Genomic DNA, 27,009 nt, shown 5'->3' on the forward strand with positions numbered 1-27,009 from the left:
CGGATAATGAAGTGGATCGCGGGTAACCAACATGTATTGCTTTTCAACCAGATTACATAAACACAGAATATTTGTTTTCTATTTGGTTTACAGTGTTTAACCCCTAGGAGTCTGAGCTGTTTTGGGGCCCTTTAGAAGTTTTGACATGCTCTGACATTTGTGTTTTTTTCAGTTGCTTATAAACACATTAATGGCAAAAGTGTAATTACACTGTATTCAGCACAAACTTGGCTACCATAATATGTGAGCAACATGTATGTACATACTTGTATTTTTGAGAGAAAAATGTTTATGCACAGATTTTGAAAAAACAAAAAAAAATGGTTTTAAAATTAAGGCCTCAAAAAACACAATAGATATCTGTTCCCAAGACTTTTGACTCCTGTCTGTATTTGCATAGAGTTTTTTCTTTATACTGATGTGAGAATCATTGAGCCTACTCATTTACATAAAACAATACACTGATTTAAAATTTGTAAGACAGTTTCTCTTCACAAAGCCAATATGCGAGGAGGTGTGATATCTAATGAATAATGATGAGATAGCACCTGGGATAACAAAGGACTTGCATTAATGAGCTGCATAATGAATGAGCTTCAGGTAGGCCTATGTGACAGAGAGCAACAGAGCAAAGGAAATATATATTTTGTATGTAATCAACAAAGGCCTATTATATTTTAAATGATCAGATGATCATTTGACTACACTGCAAAAAATGCTCTTCTTATTTGGTATTTTTTCTTGTTTCCAGTCCAAATATTTAAAATTCTTAACTCAAGATTAATTTACTAGATAAGTAAACATTCTGTGGGGAAAATCAAAAAATGTTGCTTATTTAGTTAGTTAACTTTATTGTCCCCAAGGGGAAATTCTGCTTAGGCACAGTGCAGAGTTGCTTCATAAAGGTAGACCAGATAACTTAAAACAATCTATATTCTCTGCCAAAACAATTTATGATTTATTAAACTATAATTTATGATTTAATACACCAATTGTTTTAAATAACCTTATGTGATCTCATTTGGCTTTGGATCAAACAATCCGACAGAAAATATATTTTACAATATTCTGCATAATTATAAAAGCTTGAGTAGCATTGCATTATAAATATAATCTATTATGAAAACACCCAACATGGTATAAATAACACAGATAAGCCATATATTGTCACGATTGTGTGTTTATTATCTTCAAACTCTATCTAAGTCTATCTGCATGTTAGTCTAACATTGTTAGAGCGATTTCTGGAAGCTGTTTATGTCAATGTCACATGGTATCATGGTGATACCATGTGACATTGACATAAACAGCTTCCAGAAATCGATCAATGAATATGAAAACTGTCGGTACCTTCTAAAGATTGTAATACGATCGCAGCTGCTCTCATTCATAAAAAACATCTCGGTTACGTATGGTAACCCTCGTTCCCTGAAGGAGGGAACGGAGACGTACGTCGGACGTACCGACGAATTGGGATCACTTCTGGGAGCCCCTATCAGCTTCGAGCAATCTAGAACCGGCCAGTGAACAATTGGTGTGCGAGATTTGCATCTCGCGCTCCGCCCCGCGCCGCGCCGCGGGTATAAACAGGAAGCGAGAGCGAATGCACACTGTTTTTCACTGAGGAGCCAAACGTAGTGGCTCAACCTGCAGTGATGGTACAGCAACTGTGGCGACGGGACGTACGTCTCCGTTCCCTCCTTCAGGGAACGAGGGTTACCATACGTAACCGAGACGTTCCCATTCAGTCGGTCACGTTCGACGTACGTCGGACGTACCGACGAATTGGGATCCCTATGGAAAACGCCATAGTTACTACCACTTCCAGCGCCCAGCGATGAGCCCCTCAGACCCCGATCTGATGCGGGCGGGAAAGTTCACGCAGGGAGAGTTCAAGCTGCTGTTCCGCAAGACCCATTCAGCTGACTGTATTGGATAACCCTGGGAAAGCGTGCCTGTAAAGGCCGCTGCGGAAGCCACATCATGCCCAGAGGGAGTTAACATGTGGAGAATACACGTATGGGCTGGCCGTGGGCAACACAACATACGGAAGTCCCAGGGGTGGCCTTGGCCAATTAGTGGAGGGGGACAACACGTACCTGGGACGGCAGAGGAGACTCTGCCGAGGGAAAGACACGGGCTCACCGTAGGGAGCCGTACCGTGGAAGAATACACATATGGGACTGCCGTGGGGGTCACTACATATGGAACCCAGCCTAACACAAGTTCCACCAATGCATACGAGTGTTAGACCTGGCGTCGAACGCTCTGCCACGTCCGACGGCGTGGGTTGCGGAGGACTCAACAGGGTTCGTCGTTCCGGGGAACTCGACTGGAGCAAAATAAGCTCATGCATTCGTCTACCATAGGGGAGGGAATGGCGCAGCAAGCCGACACTAGAACAGGCACTTCGGTGTTACTGACTATGGGAAGTGGGCACACAGGAAGATACCGGCTCTACACGGAGGCAATAGAATCTAGTGAACGTATTAGGTGTCGCCCAGCCCGCAGCTCTACAAATATCTGTCAGCGTGGCGCCACGAGCCAGCGCCCAGGAAGAGGCAACACCCCTGGTGGAGTGGGCTCTTAACCCGAGCAGGCAGGGCACGTCTTGGGACTGATAAGGATGGCCCACTATCCAGTGGGCCATCCTCTGCTTGGAGACAGCCTTTCCCTTCTGCTGTCCTCTGTAACAGACGAAGAGCTGCTCTGAGGTCCTGAAGCTTTGCTTGGGCACATATCCAGGCCGGGGTCTCGTGATCACATGAGAGTTACCGGGCCCGAATTCCAGGCACGATTCGTCGACCGAAAATGCCTGCAGGTCCCCTACCCTCTTGATGGAGGCCAACGCAGTCAGGAGTATTGTCTTTAACGACAGAATTATCAACTCAGCTGACTGCAGAGGCTCAAAGGGTTCTCTCTGTAGTGCAGTTAGCACCAGAATTAAGTCCCAAGAGGGTATGGAGGGAGGACGAGGCGGATTTAATCTCCTCGCTCCCCTAAGGAACCTGACGACCAGATCGTGCTTACCTAGAGATTTTCCATCTACGAGCTCATGATTAGCGGCGATAGCGGCAACATAGACTTTGAGGGTGGAGGGAGACAGCCTTCACTCCAACCCATCTTGTAGAAAGGTAAGCACAGATCCGATCGAACATCTTCTGGGGTCTTCTCGGCGAGGAGAGCACCAATCGGCGAACAGGTTCCACTTCAATGCATAGAGGCGCCTCGTAGAGGGGGCTCTAGCGGAAGTAATGGTGTCAACTACCGCTTGCGGTAGGACACCTAGAACCTCCGCGTCCCGTCCAGGGACCAGACATGGAGTTTCCAGAGGTCTGGACACTGGTGCCATAGGGTGCCACGTCTCTGAGTCAGGAGGTCCTGCCTCAGAGGAATGGGCCAGGGAGGTGCTGTCGCAAGGAGCACTAGTTTCGGGAACCAAGTCCGGTTGGTCCAATACGGAGCGACCAACAGGACCTGCTCCTCATCCTCCCTGACTTTGCACAGTGTCTGAGCAAGAAGGCTCACTGGGGGAAACGCATACTTGCGTTCTTCCCGGGGCCAGCTGTGGGCCAGGGCATCCGACCCGAGGGTCCCCTCGGTCAAGGAATAAAACCACTGACAGTGGGTCGACTCATGGGCCCGAAGCGTGAAACGCTTGGACCTTCTGGGAAAAAGTTTGCCTCTCACAACCAAAAACCAATATTATACCAATAACGAATATCTCAGTGGAGACGCAGCGGATCGTCCAGTATAACTCGAATAGACGTTCCAACGAGACAAGTGCTGACAGGATAGCTTTATGGGTTCCAAAGTTACAGCCCTTTTTCTGGTGAAATTTTAAAAATTAATATCTTGGAACGGGAAGGTCCCAGGAGCTGGGGACGGTGGGGTTAGAAGGGGCCCCCAGGGACCTCTCAGTGCTCTCCAACTCGGCTTGACTTCCGAGATAAACCCGGTTATATATAAGGGACTTTTGGACAAAATGGAAGGGCTGGTCCCAGCGGCTGGTGAGGGGTCCCTAGGGGCCCTCTCAGACCCAGAGTCCCGAGCCTCTGGGACTCATCCTTCCGAAGTGCACCCTTTCCTGTTGGGCCCCGTATCTCGGCCCATGGGGGCGCTAGAAGCTCGGGCCATGGCACGTTGGAGAGGTCCCCTGGAGACCTTACTTTGACCCAAGTTTGGTGTCTCTAGGCGGCTCGGTGGTGGAGCTGTAGCTGTTCGAATTCTGAATTCTCTGAAACTTTTTCATGATTTCTAGGAAAGATGATCACATATGGTGACATACACCAATCTTCTCGAAACAGGGACGCTCTAGAGTGGTCGATCGCAGACTGCTTTCCAGTCGATCACGAGAGTAAATTGCACTCTGGTTTGCCCTTTCTCTCTCTTAACCGTTCCTATATCTCAGACCTCAAATACATATTACACTTTATAGACATAGTATTTCTTGAGTAAAGAGAACGCTGTACTTATTTTAAGAAACAGTTATTTATTTACCCTTACAAGATCACTGTTTACGTTCTGCGTTTCGCTGTGTGTGTGCCGGCTGCCTGCGGGAGGAGGAGGGGCGGAGCTATGAGCTGTGAGGAGAGTGTTGCCAAGTCCGCGGGTTGAAACGACCCCAATTATGTGATATTTAGCCATGGGAATGCGGTTTTTTGCAGGAAACCCTGCCACAAAAAACATATATTCTACCCTCCAAACGCGAATTTTTAACTGAGAACCCCCCTGAAACGCGATTGGGCTTGTTTTGGGCTAGTTTTGAGTAGCAATTGGACGGTTTTTGTTGTGAAAACCTGGCAACCCTGTGTGAGGATTTGTCTGACAGTCCGATGGAGTAACGAGATTTAACAAGCTCGTTTAATGCTTTTCATTGGTTAAATATTTGTAAAATCCACTGACAGACGTAAAGGGTGACCAATAGCATTGCTTTATGAAAAAAAAATTGTAACACTTAATAATAACGTTCAGTTATGTCACTTAAGTTATTAGTATATAGTTATTAATTCAAAATAGTTTGTTCATAATTTGTTCAAGATTAACCATTGTTTATTGAGATGATACTAAAACAATTTTGACATACTTCAGTGATTTATAAATGATAGTGTATCAACTAATAACTCAAACATCTATTGATCTGTTTTGATTTATTTCAAGATTTACAATTTTTTTAAGATAACTTTTGTAAATTGTTAACATGCCACCAATTAATAAGTTATAAAAATATAGTCATGTTTTGTAAATAATCAGTTCATCATTAACTAATAATTTATAAAAAAAAGAAATTCACGTGGGCTCTTGTACCTGTGCTTTTATTTTATATTTTTGTTCCCATTTTTGCGGTTTCTTTTTTCTCTCTCTCATTTTTTCTTTTGTGTGTGTTATAATTGATGCTCTGTTCTTGTTTTTCGGTGTACTTTTTAACATTTCGGTCAAGGGTCTGAAGATTAAAAATAGCCCTTTGGGCTAATTCTGGCACATTTACATTCATGTTTATTAATGTGCACAGCCCCTGTAAACAAAATAAACTAAACTAAACTAATTACTCATAAACTAAGTGAAAATAACTTAACGTTATTGACAACAATGAAATTAGGGGCTGAATTTGAATAGCAAGAATAGTATGCTAGAACGCTAATTTGAATTCAGCCAGGGTAGATCTCGGCACACTGAAAAATTTAAAAGTAGATCTTTGGTCAAAAAAGGTTGGACACCCCTGCCCTAGAGCCTTTCTGAGCTGAACGGGAGCCGGAAACACAAAGACGTACCAGTTCCCATTTATGTAGTGGCCGTCAAATAACCGAGTACACCGACACTGCCTTTTTAAAGCAAATTAAGCACTCAAATCCCCTGAACGTTAGATTAACATGTTCGGTTGAGTGTGCCCAGTATAGTAGAGGTGTTTTAATGAGTAAAAATGTATATTAAATGTGAAATACCAACCCTAAACACTGTGTCCTGCATCCTGTTATGTGGCGGCCACTACATAAATGAGAAGTGGTAAATCTTTGTGTTTTCGGCTCCCATTCATACCGGGAGGCCCCATATCACTTGAAAGTTAGATGACTGTGCTCGGTTCTGTATGCCCAGTACAGTAGAAGTGTTTTCATCCATGAAAATAGATATTAAATGTGAAATATCATCTACAAACTCTGTGTCCTGGAGCCAAATATCTGGCAGCTCTAAATAAATGTGAAATGGTATGTCTTTGTGTTTCCAGCTCCTGTTCAGCTCTGGAAGAATCTAGGGTCACCAAACTTGTGCTCCTGTCTACGTCTCGGTGCCCTCTATAGGAATCCAGAGTTTTGAGAAGATTGGAGAAAAAATATTATAAAAAAATAATAATTATAAAAAAATTCATCTGAATTCTCAGAAACTTTTTCATGATTTCTAGGAAAGATCATCACATATGGTGAAGTACACCGATCTTCTCGAAACTCTGAGACGTAGACAGGAGTGCAAGTCTGGTGGCCCTAGAGCCTTCCAGAGCTGAACGGGAGCCCAAAATACAAAGACGGACTACTTCCCGTTTATGTAGTGGCCCTTAAATAACTGGTCCACGGACACTATTTCTATACAAATTAAGTGGTCAAATGACTTGAAAGTTAGATGACTGGGTTCGGTTCAGTGTGCCAAGTACAGTAAAGGTGTTTTAATATGTAAAAATGTATATTAAATGTGAAATATCATCTATAAACACTGTGTCCTGGAGTCAGTTATTTGGCGGCTACTGCTTAAATGGAAAGTGGTATGTATTTGTGTTTCTGGCTCCCGTTCAGCTCAGGAAGCTCACTTTCACTCCTGTCTGTGCCTCAATGCCCTCTATCGGAAATTCTGAGACATAGACAGGAGTGCAAGTCTGGAGGCCCTAGAGCCTTCCAGCGCTGAACGGGAGCCAAAAACACAAAAAGACATACCACTTCCATACCACATACACACATACCACATTAATGGCAAATGTGTAATTACACTGTATTCAGCCCAAACTGGGCTACCATATTATGTGAACAACATGTATGTACATGCTTGTATTTTTGAGAGAAAAATGTTTATGCATGGTTTTTGAGAAAACAAAAAACAAAATTAAATTAAGTCCTCAAAACACACAATAGATATGTGTCCACAAGACTTTTGACTTATGGGAGTTTTTGCTTCAAACTGGTGTGAGAATCATTGAGCCTACTCATTCACATAAAAAATTTTAGAAAAATGGGGTCAACCAGACGACCCCACAGTACCTGCAAGAATCTCCAGCTGTCTGGCCGACATCTCTGCATGGATGAGAAAACATCACCTGCAGCTCAACCTGGCAAAGACTGATTTTCTCATCTTCCCCGCCAGTCAACATGACTTCACCATCCAGTTAGGTAAATCCTTGATTTCCCCGTCAAAGTCAGTCAGAAATCTTGGAGTAACATTTGATGATCAGTTGTATTTCAGAGAACACATTTCTAAGACAGCTCGCTCGTGCAGGTTTGCGCTCCACAACATCAGGAAGATTAGACCGTTCCTAACAGAGCATGCAACACAGCTTCTTGTCCAGGCCCTGATTATTTCTAGACTCGACTACTGCAATGCGCTTCTGGCTGGACTCCCCTCTTGTGCGATCCAAACACTTCGAATGATCCAGAATGCAGCAGCACGTCTTGTCTTCAATGAGCCCAAAAGGACCCACGTCACACCTCTCTTCATCTCCCTGCACTGGCTACCACTCGCTGCTCGCATCAAGTTTAAGGCGCTGACACTTGCCTACAGAGCCACCACGAGCTCAGCTCCTGCATACTTTGACTCCATTCTACAAATCCACACCCCCACCAGAAGCCTTCGCTCAGCTAAGGAGTGATGGCTTGTGGTACCATCACAGAGAGGCAAAAAATCACTTTCCAGAACTTTTTCATTCAACGTTCCAAGCTGGTGGAACAATCTTCCTAATGCCATCCGAAACGCAGAATCATTCAAAAGTCAACTAAAAACTCAGCTCTTCCGTGACAACTTAACCTCATAAAAAAAGAAAGAAAGAATTATTTCCTCTTTCTCCTCCTTTTACCCTCCCTACTCTAGCCTGTGCTACACTGAGCAATGTACACGGTCTCAGTATTTCGGGCACTTGTTGCGCTTACTCGACTCTTCATGACCAATCGCTTCATGTAACCCCAAGTTGTAAGTCGCTTTGGATAAAAGCGTCTGCTACATGCATAAATGTAAATGTAAATGTCTGCTAAATGCATAAATGTAAACATAAAACAATACACTGATTTAAAATTTGTAAGACAGTTTTTCTTCACAAAGCCTGTATGCGAGGAGGCATGATAGCTAATGAATAATGCTGGAATCTCACCTGAGAGGACAAAAGAACATAATAGCCCGCATAATGACAAAACCAAAAAAATTTACTTTCTACAAAACAAAACTTGATATTAACTCGATAAAACAAACTTTGATATTAAATTAAAAAAATAACATTAGGCTATAATATTTAAACATCAATATGAATATGACAGGAACCTCAAAACCAGTTCTCTTTGCCATTGGGTTGTCTGCTATGTTCTCCTGGAGTTTGAGGATATTCATGACTCTCGAATGCTTGCAAATCATGCTGCATCACCTTAAGAGCTGAAATAGGCACACTTTCTTGTGCATTTTCTGAACTAAACGCTTCAGATTCATTAGAGCAGGTCACCTCATCTATGAAGTGAACATGCTTTTTAATGCACTTTTTAGGATTTAGCTTAGCCTTGAGATCTGAAATGATCTCCTTGTGCTTTTTACTCTTTTCAGTCAGGGCTAACTGCTCAGCTAGTAATTTATCTAGCTGTGTTTGAAGATCTTGAATCTTTGCCTCAGACTTTTCTGCTTCTTCATTTTTAGAATCCACTTCTTTACATTTCACATCTAAACTTGAAAATAGATGTGTTGTCAAATCACGTAGCCTTTTACAACTTATGTAGTTTAAAGCCACATTTATTTCACCATGTTTTGATTTCTTTTGATGTTGGCCATTTAATTCCCAATATCTGAACATTTCATCATCTGAACTTTTAATTCCAATATACTCTTTCTTGAGTTTGGACAAAGTAGGCTCAACTTTTTTCACTCCATAAAGCAAACAATATGTCACTAGAAATTTTCCCTTCCATCCCGAGGAGATTATCTGAATATTCATGGATTGTACAGAAATGGGACTATTGAAGCTATTTAAAACCTTCTACGTTCTGTTTCATGCAATTCCTTCAACCATTAAACAATGAAAACAGACTTACCCATTCCTTAGTCAGAAGGTCAGCTTTAATCCATTCACAAGATCAACTGTAAAAAAATTTCCTCATTCTTACACAGATCAAAGTAAATTTCAGACAATTCACTGAAAGGGATCCCAGGTTTCGGCACCATCTGTAAGAGTGGGGTTGCCAGAAGACTAAAGAAACGTTATCAGAAAGATGGAAGAAAACTGTAAATTTTTCATCGATTTCCACCCACTGCAACTTATACCAACGACGGAGATAAGCGCAGTTACAATAGCAAAATATGTGGGAGAGCGTTGCTATAAGGTGACTATATTGTATTGCAATAGAGAGCACTTCAAAGTCAATAATAAATCAAAACTAGTTAGCACAGTATTTGTAATAGAAAGGATTTAATGACAAAATCTGATTATGGTTACACTTAAAATAGTTTCAAAATGGATGTATGAGATGATAAACTTATACCATTAATCGTACACAGCATGAATAAAATGTTACCTGAGGGATAGAGAGAGAGAGAGAGAGAGAGAGAGAGAGAGAGAGAGAGAGAGAGAGAGAGAGAGAGAGAGAGAGAGAGAGAGAGAGAGAGAGAGAGAGAGAGAGAGAGAGAGAGAGCGAGGGAGAAAAAGAGAAAGACAGTCGGGGAGAGAGAGAGGAAGAGAGCAAAGAAGATAAGCCCCCAATGACCTCAAGAGTCAGAGAGCCAGAGAAAAAGAAAGAAAGAGCCACAGTTCCAATCCTCTTTTATCTATTCCTTGACCATGTGACTGAAACCAAATGTATTCTTTCAAAATGACCAATCAGACCAAACTCGAACATGACATTCAAACTGACCAATCAGACCAAACTTCCCCCACTGTAAAGGTGTGGCACCACATGTGGCCTACAGGCCTGTCTTTTTGTCTTCCAGATGGCCCTTCTGATAAGCAAATGTGTTGACAACAGTAAAGCAAATTTCTTTGTTGGATTTCAAATATCAAATATCTTTGATTATTTTCAATTCCTTCATAGCTGACCAAAAGTACACCAGCGATTGTACGTATCCATTGCATTTATGGCAAATGCATTTAGCCATTAATAAGGAACAGACTCAGACGCATGCTGTTCTGGAGTCACAACAGCAAATCGTTATGGCCATTGGAGAAATTAACAGTCACCTGAAAAATATCACTGAAGCACTCACAGACATAAGCCACTCATTAAAGGAATTGGTCAAAAAATTAACTTTGTCTCCTATTACCATTTATATTGTCGCAATCACATGTTGACGGGCCTGAATGGCTTGTTGGTTGGGCTGCACATACATTGGTCCTGGGTCAGGTTCATCTGGCGGTGCTGCCACCTCACCCAGTGGTATGCCATGCCTGTGCGCGACATTGTGCAGCACACCACAGGCCAGCACAATGCGGCACACCTTGTCGGGTCGGTATAAAAGCATCCCCCCAGTCCTGACAAGGCAGCGCCACCGACATTTCAGCTACCCAATCGCCCGCTCTACAACTGACCGAGTGCGAGAATGGGCATCATTGTATCTGCACTCTCGGTCAGTTTGTGGGTTGGTGAGGGGGGTTAACAGCCACGTCTTTAGTGGATAACCGCGGTCTCCTGAAAGGTTGTTGAATAATTAAATGCAAATTTAAAAAAAATAAAAAACACTTAGATAGAACCATAACTTTAAATGCATCACTCACCAAAAAGCCACCCATTGCGCACCCTGCCAGCTTGGAGCCTCATCCCAACCATGCTGTCTGTAAGGATGTATGAATCATGGGTTGACCCAGGCCACCTTGCCACAATATTTGTTAGGCGCATTTTTGCATCACATATTATCTGCACATTTATGTTTATGTTAGAAAATGTTTCCGATTCACATATGCAAATTCCTCTTCAGTTGGTGCCTTTATAGAAATGTATGTGCAGTTGATCGCTCCGATTACATTAGGAAAACCGGCTATCACTGCAAATTGCGTTTTAATATTTGGCTGGTCAACTGCATCATATGGGAACCTTATATACCTGATAGACATGCGGATGATCCCGTCCCATACCGCTGGCATTGCACGGCTCAAAGACGACTGGCTTATTCCTGAGCGGTCTGCCAGTTCCCTTTGGAAAGAACCAGTTGCCTGGAAACCAAGTGTTGTCAGCACCTGCAAGGGAACCGGTATTGCGTGTCTCCTCGCTGTCTCTCTCTCTCGAGATTCGGACCCAACTCAGCACAAAGCTCCACGAGGATAGCCCTCGGAAATCTGAAACAGCTGATAAGCCAGTCATCATCCTGAGCCAGAAAATCATTGTGGTCCCTAAAAAGTCGTTCTCTTCGGATTCTGCCATTAGCAATGTCCTCTAATAAGGCCAAAGCTGCCATTGCCATAGACTAAGGGTTGTATCAATTTGCATATGCTTTTATATGTTCTTAATTAATTGCATAATTGATAGAATATTCCCATAAGGCTTGTGTGACAATATATGTCAATTATTTTATAAATTGCAAATTAATAGAAACACTTCCCACAGGTGGTGGTGCGATAGACTTGTAGAACAATTTGTTGTGTAATGTTTGCAACTTCACTTCATTGCCTGTAAGAGTCGCTGTGATAAAGTAGATATCCCGCTGGGCACAGCACACACACATACACATATATAACACACCACACACACTTACCACGCTGTTCTCCCCTCCCTCTGTTTGGTTGTCAGCAGAGTGGGTGCACACGCAGCTGATAGCCCATGGACAGTTTTACACACTACATGCTCCATTTCCCTGCAATAGTTGTTTCCCGATCACACATAGTACATCACAAACATGTTGTCCCGTTTATGTTTCGTGGGTTTTGTGCGTTGTTTGTAGTGTCCCGAGTGTTTTGTCAGGACTGGCTGATGGCACTGACGAAGCCGAGTGATTGAGCGGCACCGGCTTATGACGTCACTGTTAGCGCCATGCCTGCGCACAATGCGCAAGTCCGGTGAAACCATATGTGGTTTTAAGGGGGGGAACTGACAAATTAAGAAGAGGTCATTAATGTGTTATTTTGATATGATTTTGTTTTGTTTTGTGTTTTATTATGTGTTATATGAGGATTTGTGTTTGAAAATGTCTATTGTATGTGGGGAAAGTTTTTGGACAAGAGATTATTTTTAATGACCAAATTAATGGTCTGTCCATTGAAGGGGCGGAGTCTGGTCTACAAAAAGGGAGACCAGACTCAACACAAGCACTTGTTAACCAAGTCAAGCAGGAGCAACTGTGGTGCTGAGAAGCAAACTGACAAAGCAAGTATATTGTAGTTACCCCTTTGTGTATATTTTAAATATTTTTTTTTCTTCTTTATTTTTCCAGTTGTTTCTTTGATACTTTATAATTTAGGAATTTGAATTTTACACTGTATATAGTTACCCAAAGCAGATCCGTAGGGGTCGCTGTGTGACAGTCGCCAAAGGACAAAAACAATGAGAAATGTACGTACGCCAGAAATGAAAATGGCGTGGAGGAACGCACATTCTCACGTTAATTTCACTGTTAGTACATCTGACCGTGAGCGTGAAAGCTGGCGTACGCAAAGTTTTTGTGCGTACACAAGGTTGATACATGATGCCCCTGGTGAAGACAGAATATCTAGAGAAGGAACTCAACAAGTCAAATATATTTAATAATTCTTGGGAAGAAGGTAAAAATGAATCAATAGCAGAAGATGATAACTTGACAAGGATCACTTACAGTTTTTTTTATTCGCTTTGGTACTATTTTCACTAGTAAGGTGTACATTTTCAAAACTCTTAGTACAAAAATCTAAACTGATCACACTTGTAACACAGCTGGTCATTCTTTCAAACCCTGATGTAATGCTTTCATTCAGTTGAACATGTCTTCAGTCCACATAATCATTGTTTCAAACACAAGATTATTGTAATATGTAATGAGAACATTTGGTTTAATCACTGAAACACAACAGTATGATCTTCTGTCAGTTTAGTACTTTTAACAATCAGTTCATCCAACAGCAAACAATGCAAGATACATGTTTCAAATCACCCTTGTTGCTGAATTATCTACAGTAACACAGGCTACAGAAGCCACATTAGAAAATATGCTTACATTACCTAATTTATGTAATTTAATCTATAATGTGTGTAATAGTATCTATCTATTCAGTGTGTTATCAAAAGGTGTGATGAAGTTACGACACAGCCATGAGGTTCTGGGCTATAGAACAGAGTTTGCTGCCAATACAGTAAATGCTCTCACTGTACCATATGACTGAATCTATACTGTAGTTGAGCTTTATAAGGGTGAGTTACAGTAATGTGGCAGTCTCTACCATGGTAATCTGTTTACAGTATCAAATGCATACATACTGTAATGTAAAATGCCATTGGTCTCCCTTCTTCTGATGCATTTCTGATCAGTCTGATGTTACATTGTCATTGACTATTTCCTTTCCCTTATACTCTACTCTGCTCTGTTCACTCACACACACACACACACACACACACACACACACACACACACACACACACACACACACACACACACACACACACACACACACACACACACACACGTCTGGTTCTTTCTGGGTATAAGCAGGCATAATGGTTACAAACTGTATATTCTCTCCCCTTACACTAACCCTACCCATAAACCTATCAATCACACAAAACTTTATACATTTTTACTTTACAGTAAAAAAAAAAAAAAAAAGGCCCCGCAAGGACAAGAAATAAGGATAATGCCATCTTTATAGGGACATTTTGTCCCCATAATGTAGAGTTTGGGTCTGGCAAGAGTCTGGCAAGTCGGCTGCTGAGCCGTCAAACATAGAGTTCCTTCTTAAAAGGGTAACACAGGTGGTGGCCCCGGGTAGATGACCGGTCCGCAGAAACTGAACAAAGGTTGGCTGACGGCCGTGGATAAGGTTCCACTGAAAGTCCCGGTCACAGCACTCAGCGACAGGCGAGCTGGGTAGAGCATAGAATCAGCAAAAGAATCAGCAACTGGTTAGATCGGTACGAACAGCGTGCACCTAGACAGGACAAGAACGAACAGACAATCGTTCTGGTAACACATCAGCAAACAGTTATAATACTCTGGCAGAGAACAAAGGAAAGACAAGAACTAGAAATAGAGACGCTAATCAGAGGGGAAAAGAGGGACAGGTGTAGAAAGAACAAGCCTCTCAGTAATAACGAGGAACAGCTGCGACAAAGTGAAAGTGAGCAAGTGCCCAGAGGAGAGCGTGAGGGGGGAGGGGGGAGGGGGGCTCGGGGGGGGGGGGGGGGTAGAAAGAGACAGGATCATGACAGACAAATGTATTAAACTGAATGAAAAGAGATGCTAATCAAAAGTTTTATAGTAAGAGCTTTATGAAAGGCAGTTACTGTGAATGAAACATTTATATAGATGAAACAGTTATTTTTGTGGTGAAAAAGATACTTTGTAGTTTTGTGTATTGTACTAACACAATTGAAAATATGCTGAAATGTTTGAAAAAAGTGCACTTTTGATGATCTGTTGTGATATTAGTACCATGAGTTTTGAAAATGCACATCTTGCTTGTGAAAATAGTACCAAAGCGAATAAAAAAACTGTAATTGCCATTTACGTGTACACTTCCGATTATGTATATCGAGATTTCAATGATGCTGTCCATAATGGTAGACAAAACTATATAGACAAGACATTTATGTGGCATTCACTTTATTTTCTGTTAACAGAAGCGATACAGATTCTGAATAAAACACAAAATGCATGCCATTTTTCAACTTTTCGTGGTACAAATATTAGATTTGATCAGAATGTTCTCAACACAGACGTTCGTTTCGGCTCATTTGCACCCTCCTCTCTTAATCATAATGAAACACTACGTTTTGGAAATGTGTCTTGTTTTGAAATATACACTTGTGAAGGTGCTGACGTGACAGAATATGCATGGAATCCTGATGAGAAAGAGGTGCTGATTCCTCCATATGAGACATTTAACATCACTGATGTCAAGAGGAAAGCAGATCAGCCAGATCTCTGGTGTGACACTGTGTACACATTGAGAAGCACTGGAACAGTAAGTAACCTGAACTGTGCTCTACTGAACAAACCAACCAGAATTTTAAGAAAAAGACTTCAACAACTAAAATAATACATTTGTGGATTATTTTCCCAGATGACGATTTGTAAATGTTGTGGCTGACAAAACTCTAAAGCTTCCTTTATTGTATCTATGCAAATTAAAATACAGTAAAATTATACAAACATTTTGTAACTTTGAATCAATCTGTAAAAGTGATGTACTTTATGTAAATCAATCATCACTTTTTTGTACTGGGATAAGAGTAACAGGTTATCTCTGTAATTTTATTTATTTATTTATTTATTTTCCATTCCAGGGGGAAAATACATACAACCCCATTTCCAGAAAAGTTGGGACATTCTGTAAAATGCAATAAATCACAATTAAATCAAGAATCTGTGATTTGTTAATTCTGTTTCAACTTTATTTAACTAAGCAATGTAAAGAAAAGATTTCCAATGTTTTCACTGAGCAACTGCCTAGTTCTGTCTCATCTGCAGCCAATGAGCTGCTCAACATTTAAATGTTACCATTCACTGTATACAGTAGCAGTTTGCAGCATGTTTTCATAGTTCGTCTAAGGGTGTTCTCACATATAGTTCATTTTTAAAGAATCAAACCGGTTTCACTTAAAGTGAACCAGCCGAAAGTGACCTCAGTCCTGATTGGTGTTCACAATATAGTGGACTCCTACTCAGAAGGCAGGTGAACGTTAACATGGTATTTATTCCATAAAGTATAAACAGGTAGAAAGTATATGGTATTGTTACCTAAGCACTATGCAGGAAATAGAAGCTCTAGCGTAGTTTTACCTGGAAGACTCAAATGTCACGTCATTCATTAATTATCTATCTAGCCAATCATTGATCATCATCTGTAGTATACAAGTTCTGTTCCCACCCATTACTACGTTCACAGATACTGACGTGGGCGTTCACAGTGACGATCCTTAGTGGTCGATTGATGGTCCTTGATAAAGTTAAAACGTTAATAATACTAAATGCTATAGTGCTTCTGATTGTTCATTGAGCGTTGCGGTAACAGACGCAAGTTTCTACTGCCTTTGTCACTAAAGCATGTATTTTGTGATCTGTAGTGAAATATATGTTAAAAGTCTCTTCCCGACCCTAAGGGACATTTATCTTCAGCAAGGAAACGAGTCCAGACTTTTGACTTTACACTCCTTTGACTGAGATTGAATTCACAATCACAAACTAATCCAGACATCATTTTGCTCACACAAGAGCAGGAACTGAACTGTTAGGATATTTGACTCAATAGGGTTATATCGTTCTATTCTCTCGTTTCAGATTCTTTATCTGACTGATGAGATTTGATGTATTTTATTGATTGGGTTTAACATTTACACTATCAATGTAATTCAGATTTGTCCAGCTTTTATCAACAGGACTAAATAATGAAAGGATGTCTTCATGAACAAAGCCTCATATTTTTCTACGTTTGTTTTGTCATTTTCTCCATTGATTGTCAGATGAATGTCAGTCGTGACGCTGCTGAAAAAGTCCTATAATCACACTTGATCTCTGACACAAAACTGAAGCAATGAGGCTTTCAATACAACATGTGTTAGATTATTACTGAGCGACAGGTTTGATTTCACTGCCATCTTCTGTGTCCCATCACATCCTGTGAAAACATGTTGAGTTATTCTCCGAGATATGACTGTAATGTGTGTGTTATTGACTAAAGTCAGTATTTGTGAACTGATCCTGTAACTATAAGTGTCCCGCCACAGCAGACTCTCTCTCTGTTCTCTCTCCTCTGACTTCTAATCTCCTGCACTTGTGATCAATAACACTCACATTAATGAGTGTATTTATACTCCCCATCATTGTGTGAACACATGGAGCTCATTACTGCTGTATGAAGATAGAAGAATCCCACACAGCACTATAGATGGAGAGGCGTCAGGGCTCTTTTAGACCTTCCACCAGAGCCTCAGTTAGTGGTGATTGTGTTCTCCCGAAGTTTAGAACATCTTTTGGACAATCTAGTTTCTCCTTCAGAGGGGCAACACTATGGAACTCTCTTCCCACTGGATTCAAATTGCAGAACAATATTAACATCTTCACCAGAGAGCTCAAACAGTGGCTTAAATCGGGCCAAAGTTGTTCACATGTGTAATTTGTGTAGTGTTTTATTTAACAATTGTGTTTTTTGTTGTAAAAGCCCCTATGGACAGGTGTTGAAAATTAGCACATGTGCTATAACACTTTAAACAATGCATCTGGTTTGTCCAATGTTATTGTTATGTCCATATGAAATAAATAAAAAAATAAAAAAATAGAGATATCTCAATATAAGCCTCATCTGTCAGCACATCATCAACTGCTTCTCTTCTGAAACAGTGCTGTGGATGTTTTCCAGGTGCCGCTGGAGGTCAAACAGAAGCTCCTGGACACACAAACTGTGCTGAACTACAGACCAAACCATGACTTGATCAAGCAACATTAGAAGAAATATTCCAGCTCTCTGTGCCCAATCTCACATTCTGCTTCTGAAGCCTCCAGAACGCTCCGCTGCTTTCATGGGAAGAGCATCACTGGACACTTATTTCCTGCTCTTTGTTGAGATGATTGACACACTCCAGCTGAATAATGTTGAATCTGACAGATTGGTTCAGGTGGCCTGACGTTGGAGGACGGCTGAGACTGTTGTAGAGGACATGAAGCTCAGAGGACATATTCTTCACTGATCAATATCTGTCAGCATTATTACACAACACATCACATTTCAGCTGTCTTCTATCAGGACAAATAAAGGAAAGGATCATAAGCACACACACAAATAGTGCTAGTGGCACAACTTACCCTACATCAGGGCTAAAGCATGATGTCACTGGGGAATTTGAGTTTAACATAAATTAATAAAATATTAATTTTTTTGTGCACCAAAAGTGTTTAGTTTTTTTTATGTCTACCATACAGTGAAATATCAAATATATCCTAATGTTAAATTATGACAACACAAAGTTCACAAAAAACACCTTTTATTAGATGAAGAAAATATTAAATGTTCCTCATTACAGTTCACCAGAGGAATATAATCACATGAATAAAGAGCTGGATTATATTCACCACAATTATCCTTTATAGTAAAATTATACATTTCATCGTTTATGTACAAAAAGAAGAGAAAAGTTGGCACAGCACAACTCCTGAAACAGAAACATATGAGTGTGTGATGTTCTCAGTACAGGGGACGTTTGAGCCTAATGGCTCTTCATCAGACAATGAACACACACACACACACACACACACACACACACACACACACACACACACACACACACACACACACACACACACACACACACACACACACACACACACACACACACACACACACACACACACACACACACACACACACACACACACACACACACACACACACACACACACAGGGTTTTTTTTGTGAAATGTGGGGACATTCCATAGGCGTAATGGTTTTTATACCGTACAAACTGTATTTTCTATCCCCCTACACTGCCCCTGTCCCTAAACCTAGCCCTCACAGGAGCTGTGCAGTTCACTTTCTGTGAAAAAAAATCATTCTGTGTGATTTATAAGCATTTTGAAAAGTGAGGACATGGGGAACGTCCTCATATTTCACCCTCTTTTTGTAATACCTTGTAGCGTGGTCACCCAGGTATTTCAAAGTTTTAGTTCGGGCGCCAGACAGTTTAAATTACTGTCGAAAAAAACCTGACCCCACCCAGCATTTCAACACATTAAATCACTCTCAAAAAGTTCCGAAAATAAGTGTTATTATTCTTTCAGTTCAGTTCAAAACATATATAGCACGAACTCTTTTAGAGAATTTGCAATTCAAAACTTAAATGTCCTGATATTCTAGAACACAGTTTTCATACGACAAAAATAATAAATAAATAATTAATTAATTAACCAAAAAGACAAAACAAAACAAACTTCTCCAACCAAAAATATTCAATTTAAAGTGATATATTCGTTAGGGTTCTGTTTGTATTGGGGCAAGGGTCTAACTTTAGTGAAGATGAGTGAGAGATCGGATCGAAGGAAGCTTTAAAAGCGTGGAAACAGTTTGATTTGAGCTCTCCTCTTGAGAGTCACGGGGGAGTTTGTTCAAGAATAAATATGCCAGCAGTCAAGTAACAAAAAAGGGGTAGAAAATCAAAATCCCTCAAACCCGTTCGGCGTGTGTCGTTGAAACCTGGGTAGGTCCGATTCCGATTCCGTTTCGATTGCCAGAATTCTTCCCTGTGCAGAGGACATCCGGAGATTTCAGCACGATCTTCCTGGTGTACCCACAAGGTTTTGCAGTTCAATCGAATGTGGTTAAACTTCAACGACAACTAATTATTCTCGGCAACTGCTCAGCAACTCCATTCCACCATTTCCACCGGGCTCTCACTTCCGCGACGCGTCTCCACTTCCTTCCCTTCACGCATGTTCATTTTTGATCTCCATTAGCGGACCACACCCTTTTCTTCCTCATTTAATTTTTATTTTCGTTCAGATAAATCATGAAGATAATTATCATAATGATTTGGTTAAAAAATGAGTTATTAGCTTGGATTATTCGTTAGTTGAAATGGATATGTGAAAGAAAACGGAAGTAGCATCAACCGTGTAATGCTCCATTACAACCTATGTCATACCCATGTCATTATACACATTTGTGTCCTGATATTTCACAAAAACATGCCCCCACACACACACACACACACACACAGCAGAGGCTGAAGAACAGTGAGAGAGATCCAGCAGAAGACGGGGATGTGATGTACAGGCTCCTGGATTTCCTCATGTGACGGATGATGGGTTTCAGTTTCATGTCCTCTGGAGTTGAGCCTTTGAGAAAGAGGAAGAGGATAACATGTCAAAGAGGAAGAGATCTCACCATACTGGTTTTAAAACTATCAGCTGTGTTTGGACTGAAATGCCGTTACACCTCGGGTGTGCATTATTTTATCATAATTCAACAAACCGGAGTCCATTATTCCACTTATATTACAGTTCCCACGCCAAGAACAGTGCCATTATTACCTCACTAGTGAGAAATGTCATGTAGCTTTCAAGCTGTTAAACTATTTTACTGATGAAATTGTCAGAGCGGTGCTGACAACACGATTCTGTGCGAGTGTGTGTCCGTACTGTATGTGTGTGCATCTGAGCGGGAAAAAGAGAGTATGCGCTTTCTGTACCTGATAAAACATAATTTTGTGGCAAAAAGGGGTTAAAAATGTTGGTCTGCAAGAATCTTGTGATCCAGGTTGGCTGTGTGCTGATTTGCAGTGAAAAACAAAAGCGAATGGTCGGGGAGACGACAACTCTAAAATTGGGAGACGACTACTCTAAAATTGGCTGTAGATCATGTCATTTCCAGTCAAAACACATTTCACACTTCAAGACTGAATCGTAGACAGTTTCAGATATTTATCCTACTAAATATTTCATGGGCATCTGTGACGCGTCAGCATTTCTCTCAGATCTTGTCTTTGTTAATTCACACTAAGCACGAATGAGCACCGATTTGCCTCAGATTTTAGGCTTTTGTCTGCGATCTCCAGAAAACTCTCGCCCAGAGAAAATTGGGCTTAAAGGGATAGTTCACCCAAAAATTAAACTTCTGTCATTAATTCCTCACCCTCATGTCAGGACTTTTGTTCATCTTCGGAAAAAATGAAGATCTTTTTAATGAAATCTGAGAGATTTCGGTCTCTTCATTGACAGCGACTCAACTACCACTTTGACGCTTCAAAAAGTTCATAAAGAAATCGTAAAATTAATTGAGCGATTTAGTCCAAATTTTCTGAGGAGACATGACCACTTTATATGAACAACATATAAATTTAGGCTTTTATTCACATTTAAACATTCATCCGTTTGAGCTTCTGTTTACCATAACTGATGTGTGCGTTGATGAATGTTTATGTGTGAATAAAAGCCTAAATTCAATCTGTTCATCACATAAAGTGATCGAGTCTCTTCAGAAAACTTTGGACTAAACCGCTCCATTCATATGGATTAGATTTACGAGTTCTTAATAAACTTTTTGAAGCATCAAATTGGTTGTTGTGTAGCTGTCAATGGAGGGACAGAAATCTCAATGATCTATCCCTTTAAAGTTGTGTCGTCTTTATGCAGCATTAGAGCATTCATTGGATCTGTTAATCATGCCCTGACAATACAAATTTGGTGACAGTGCCACAAACTGGTTAAAAGTTATAAGCCATTGTTTTACACAACAAAGAGCTTAAATAATGCTTTTAACGGCTCATAAACCATTTAATGAACACTTGGCCCTCTAACTGATACTTGCACATATTGTCTTTTGTAACTACATGAGATTAAGTCCATGATTTAAATATGATCATGGGGTAAATATGTATTCTCCTGTACAGACAGTGATCATTTCTTACCCTCGATCTGTTTTGAATCAGCAAGTGGAAGAAGCCTTCATACTGCCTCAGTCTGAGCTGTGAGAGAAAGATGAAACCCAATGAAAGTGACATCAGATCACACAAACACATCAGATGAGCAAAGAGGAACGTCTGAGTCTAACAATTACTTCATTCTTCACATTGAATCCATCACAGTACTAAACATTCACTCCTAACAATGAAAAACATTTCAACTTCATTTTCAAACATTACCTTCCTTGTGTTTGTTCTCCAACTCTTCAGCCAGATGATTCTGGTTCATCTTCCTCAGCATGTCCACTGTGATCTTCACCGCTTCTTCTGGTCCCAAACGTGCCACCATCTTGTCCACTGTGTGTAAGACATCTGCGTTCTCCATTTCAGAAGCTGGAATGTGTTCATTATTCTTCAAGAGCCACTGAAAGACCTTCAGATCAGCTGTTGTTAGATCCATCAGTGACTTCATCAGCAGCTCTTTAACAGATGCTATACGCCTTCGCTGATTCACTTCAGCAGGACAAAAAGAAAAAGACCTTCAGTATTTTCACTCTAAACTAGGGATGAAACGGTATGGGAATTTAACATCACGATTATAGTGCGCCTTCGCTGATTCACTTCAGCAGGACAAAAAGAAAAAGACCTTCAGTATTTTCACTCTAAACTAGGGATGAAACGGTATGGGAATTTAACATCACGATTATAGTGACCCAAATTATCACGGTTATCAATATTATCACGGTTTTGTTCAAATGAGATGAAAGTGTTCATAAAGAACAGATGCACACACTTAAAACATTTCAACAAGTTTTATATTTGAAAATCAACAAACAACAAATAAATCAAGCAGCTCTATGCACTTTTTTAAGTTAGATTCTGTGGGATTTCCTTCCTTATAATGGCCGTCGTCAATAGCAACGCATAACACATAAATAATAATAATTTGTCGTAAATCTCTAATATTATCTCTGTAAATATATTCTCAAGCAATATTCTCATCAGTGTTCAGCAATGATGCATTTAAATCTAGCATATTTTGTGTAAGAGCCCAAACAGTTTGGTGAAATAATGCATATCCATATTTCCATATGATTTGACAGTTTATTTTATTAAATATCAAAATGTGTGCATTATACCTGACACCTAAATGATCACTTTACAGTCAGTTTCATGACTGTCATTCTCTTCAAATGCTAGTGAAGTTTGAATTACCAATGTTGTGTGTAACTTTAGAGACGGTCCCTAAATTCGCCAACTTTATGCCAGTCATATCAGAAGCGCTGTGGTTCTGCTGTGTTTTTTTAAACCATTTTCGCTGCTGAAATAGAACAAAAACAGTCAAATCACTGTATGATGAATGAATCTCTTGCGTACATTGCACGTTTATCTCTGATCTGAGTGTAATGTTAGATTTCAGCGAGTGAGAGCGGCGCGCGCTCTAAACAAAGCTCTGGCTAATCTGAACGCCTCTGATTATGAGACATTGCATTCATAAACTCAATATAAACACGTGTGAGTGGTTATAATGCGCAACGCGATTATATCAGATGGCTTTTAAGAAGACTATAATAAGTCCAACCGCCAGAGTGGCTATAGTGTGCAGCCGAAATAACGTTAATTTACACCCGCAAATGGCGGTTGTTAATGTCAAGCCCTGATTATTATCCCTTAAATGTCACCCTAGTCTTGTCTGAACTTGTTTGTTCGCTTCACGTTATTATTTCCCAGACGTAGTTTTGGTATTGAGTAGGGCTGGGACGGTATGGATTTTTTCTTACCGCGGTTGAAAAGCAAGAAATTCCCGTGGTTCAGCGGTAAACCGATTTAAACGGCTCCCGCTCGACTTTCGCGCACAGCCGCACACACACACACCAGCGCAGGCAATTTAACATAATAAGGAACATGTTTATTTTACATTTATTTTTTCACGTTTAGAACAGGAACAATTAGAACAGAAATGGAATGATATTTGGAAAAAAAAGTGCTGGCAAAACAAAATATAGACTAGGCCATGGTTTACATCCCAGTCATATTTTTTGCTGAGAGAGCAGATCAGATCACGACTGAGATCTGAAGATGGAACAGCATAAACAAAGACAAACAAACACATTTTTATTTATCGGTATTGATCAGTAATATAGCCTATATTTATTTGTTCATGTTTATTTATTTCCCATATTTTTACTTTCAGATTACAGTCGTCGTCATCAAACAATCACTTAAACTATAACGACTTTCGCGCACACCCGCCCATATAATATAATATATTTATATTTATAGTATTTATATTTTTATATTAGGCTACATATTTTTACAAATTCAGGCTATAATTTACATTTACAATTTACATCTCGTGTGTGCTTTTGTCTCAGTGGTTAATGAACTCTTTAACGAAGGCTCAAGGCTATTTAATTTAACAAAGTGTAGTCACTCGCTGCTCACGCTACCGTGATTGTATATTATGCTACGTTTATTATTTATATTTATTTTTTATATTTTATAACATTTTCATATTTATATTATTTTACATATCTCGTGTGGTGTGCGCTTTTGTCTCAGTGGTGCTATTTAACGAAGGCTATTTAATTTAACAAAGTGTCGCTGCTCACACTACCATGATTGGATATTACTTATTATATATATTTATATTACATATTTTTACATAGGCTATTCATATTAATTTATATATCTCGTGTGCGCTTTTGTCTCAGTGGTTCAAATATTTAACGAAGGCTATTTAATTTAACCAAGTGTCACACACTTCTGTGATTGTAAGCCTGCCAGACGGATATCTTTTTCGATAGCCTTTTAATGAAATTGGAATTTCAGAAACACATAGCCTACTTATATTTAATTGCCTACAATAGATTATTTATTGATTATATTGAATGAAATTTCGCAGGCCCAGCTTATTTGTAGTCAATCTTTCCCAAACAGAGTTGGAAGAGAGTTAAAACTTACCAGTACTAAGGAGTGCTGAGGCAGGTCCAGCTCAGTTTGTTTTTTCTGAAGCCGTGTTTTTTTTTGCCAGCTATGGGAGAAATCGGTCACCAGCGGTCGCCACAAACCCATGGCCTGGGCGGTGCATTCTTTTTCTGCTTTCATGACTTCTATCTACCTACCCGCTATTGTCGGCTGTGCAACCATGTGAGAGAATTGTGTTAAGCACGTGCAATTAAAAACCTGCTTATGCGCCTGTATTTTATGCTTTAGTAAAATTTAATTCAAATTATAGGCTACAAGACATTACACGGATACAAATGGAATGTTATAATGGAAAATTGCGCTCCCCAACTCGCGAAAGGTCGGATTTGCTCCATCTTTTGATTCAGTTTTGTTTAGAAAACCTTGAAATCCATATAAGACACGCACGTCATTAGACACAATCTATGTCATTAGAATCAATGAATCCATGGAATTAGACACAATGTGCACACATGTGCAGGCCAATGTTTTTTTGTTTTTTTTTGCGGTGATGGCGGTGACGATCTCAGACCCGCGGTAGGCGTCACGTGACCGCGGTATTGCGGTAATGCGGTAACCGTCCCAGCCCTAGTATTGAGGTCAAAGTCCACTTGCCTTGCGTTCGTAGTTTTGAAGTGTTGCCCCAATTACAGCGACTTTCTTCTGGCATGTTCTGCAGACAGGGTGACCATCTTCGATTAAGTTTCCCTCAGGACTTTTGTAAAAGCCAAAATATTATAACGCCTCAGATTTGGTCCTTTTAGAGGCTGAACAATCCCCCGAGTGCTGTCACTGCCATCTGCCATTTCTTCTCATTCAAAAAAGAACGGTGCGCTGCGCCAGACTGATGCTGACTGGACAAGATTTACCGCGAGTTTTCACAATCGTGATAATCACACGCGGTTTTAATGATAATTAAATTTTATACGATATTACTAACCGTCACTAAATTTTATCGTGGTTTATCGTGAAACCGGTAATCGTTTCATCCCTACTCTAAACACATGGATCTAAGCACTCAAATGTTATTTAAATGATGAAGCTGCGATCCCATATTTTTAAACCATTGGCTCATTCCTTTATAGCTGTGATCATTTAAAGGTGTGTAATTTAAATGCCTGGTACAGTAGAAGCGGTTTAAAATGTGTAATATTGTTGTAATATTGTAGTAGGAAGCCCAAATTTTAGCTTTAAAGCATAATTTATGTGTCCACGAGAAACAGTGTTGTGAAATTAATTCAAATATATTGGTACAGTAAAAACTGTTCAAAATGTAGATTTCGTTAGTCCATTATCACTAGTATAAAGCCTGCATGTTTAGCTTTGACGAACCTCTATAGAAACAGCACCGTAAATGGGCTGATTTTGCAATAGAATGATAATACACTCACTTAAAGGATTATTAGGAACACCTGTTCAATTTCTCATTAATGCAATTATCTAATCAACCAATTACATGGCAGTTGCTTCAATGCATTTAGGGGTGGGGTCCTGGTCAAGACAATCTCCTGAACTCCACACTGAATGTCGGAATGGGAAAGAAAGGTTATTTAAGCAATTTTGAGCGTGGCATGGTTGTTGGTGCCAGACGGGCCGGTCTGAGTATTTCACAATCTGCTCAGTTACTGGGATTTTCACGCACAACCATTTCTAGGGTTTACAAAGAATGGTGTGAAAAGGGAAAAACATCCAGTATGCGGCAGTCCTGTGGGCGAAAATGCCTTGTTGATGCTAGAGGTCAGAGGAGAATGGGCCGACTGATTCAAGCTGATAGAAGAGCAACTTTGACTGACATAACCACTCGTTACAACTAAGGTCTGCAGCAAAGCATTTGTGAAGCCACAACACACACAACCTTGAGGCGGATGGGCTACAACAGCAGAAGACCCCACCGGGTACCACTCATCTCCACTACAAAGAGGAAAAAGAGGCGACAATTTGCACGAGCTCACCAAAATTGGACAGTTGAAGACTGGAAAAATGTTGCCTGGTCTGATGAGTCTCGATTTCTGTTGAGACATTCAGATGGTAGAGTCAGAATTTGGCATAAACAGAATGAGAACATGGATCCATCATGCCTTGTTCCCACTGTGCAGGCTGGTGGTGGTGGTGTAATGGTGTGGGGGATGTTTTCTTGGCACACTTTAGGCCCCTTAGTGCCAATTGGGCATCGTTTACATGCCACGCAGCATGCAGCATTACATACCTGAGCATTGTTTCTGACCATGTCCATCCCTTTATGACCACCATGTCCCCATCCTCTGATGGCTACTTCCAGCAGGATAATGCTCCATGTCACAAAGCTCCAATC

At 40.4% G+C, this 27,009-nt stretch overlaps 2 protein-coding genes across 2 annotated transcripts in view; both read right to left on the minus strand.

Annotated features, from left to right (window-relative positions):
• LOC307123851 (NLR family CARD domain-containing protein 3-like) overlaps nucleotides 1–27,009 on the minus strand; it is a gene marked incomplete at its 3' end in the record, with an annotated part of 200,352 nt that overhangs the window by 109,521 nt on the left and 63,822 nt on the right. The gene's annotated exons all lie outside the window — the stretch shown is intronic.
• The window catches only part of LOC307123863 (NACHT, LRR and PYD domains-containing protein 1 homolog), a 20,141-nt gene continuing 11,437 nt past the window's right edge, over nucleotides 18,306–27,009 (minus strand). Inside the window, exons 4-6 of the mRNA XM_079812619.1 lie at nucleotides 21,972–22,244; nucleotides 21,738–21,794; nucleotides 18,306–20,166 (exon numbers count right to left, since the gene is read on the minus strand). Of these exons, the coding sequence (XP_079668745.1) occupies nucleotides 21,775–21,794; nucleotides 21,972–22,244 (293 nt within the window). The 3' untranslated portion in view covers nucleotides 18,306–20,166; nucleotides 21,738–21,774. The remainder of the gene's footprint in view (nucleotides 20,167–21,737; nucleotides 21,795–21,971; nucleotides 22,245–27,009) is intronic.

Source organism: Gobio gobio (assembly GCF_949357685.1).
Source record: "Gobio gobio genome assembly, chromosome: 3".
Lineage (NCBI taxonomy): Eukaryota > Metazoa > Chordata > Actinopteri > Cypriniformes > Gobionidae > Gobio > Gobio gobio.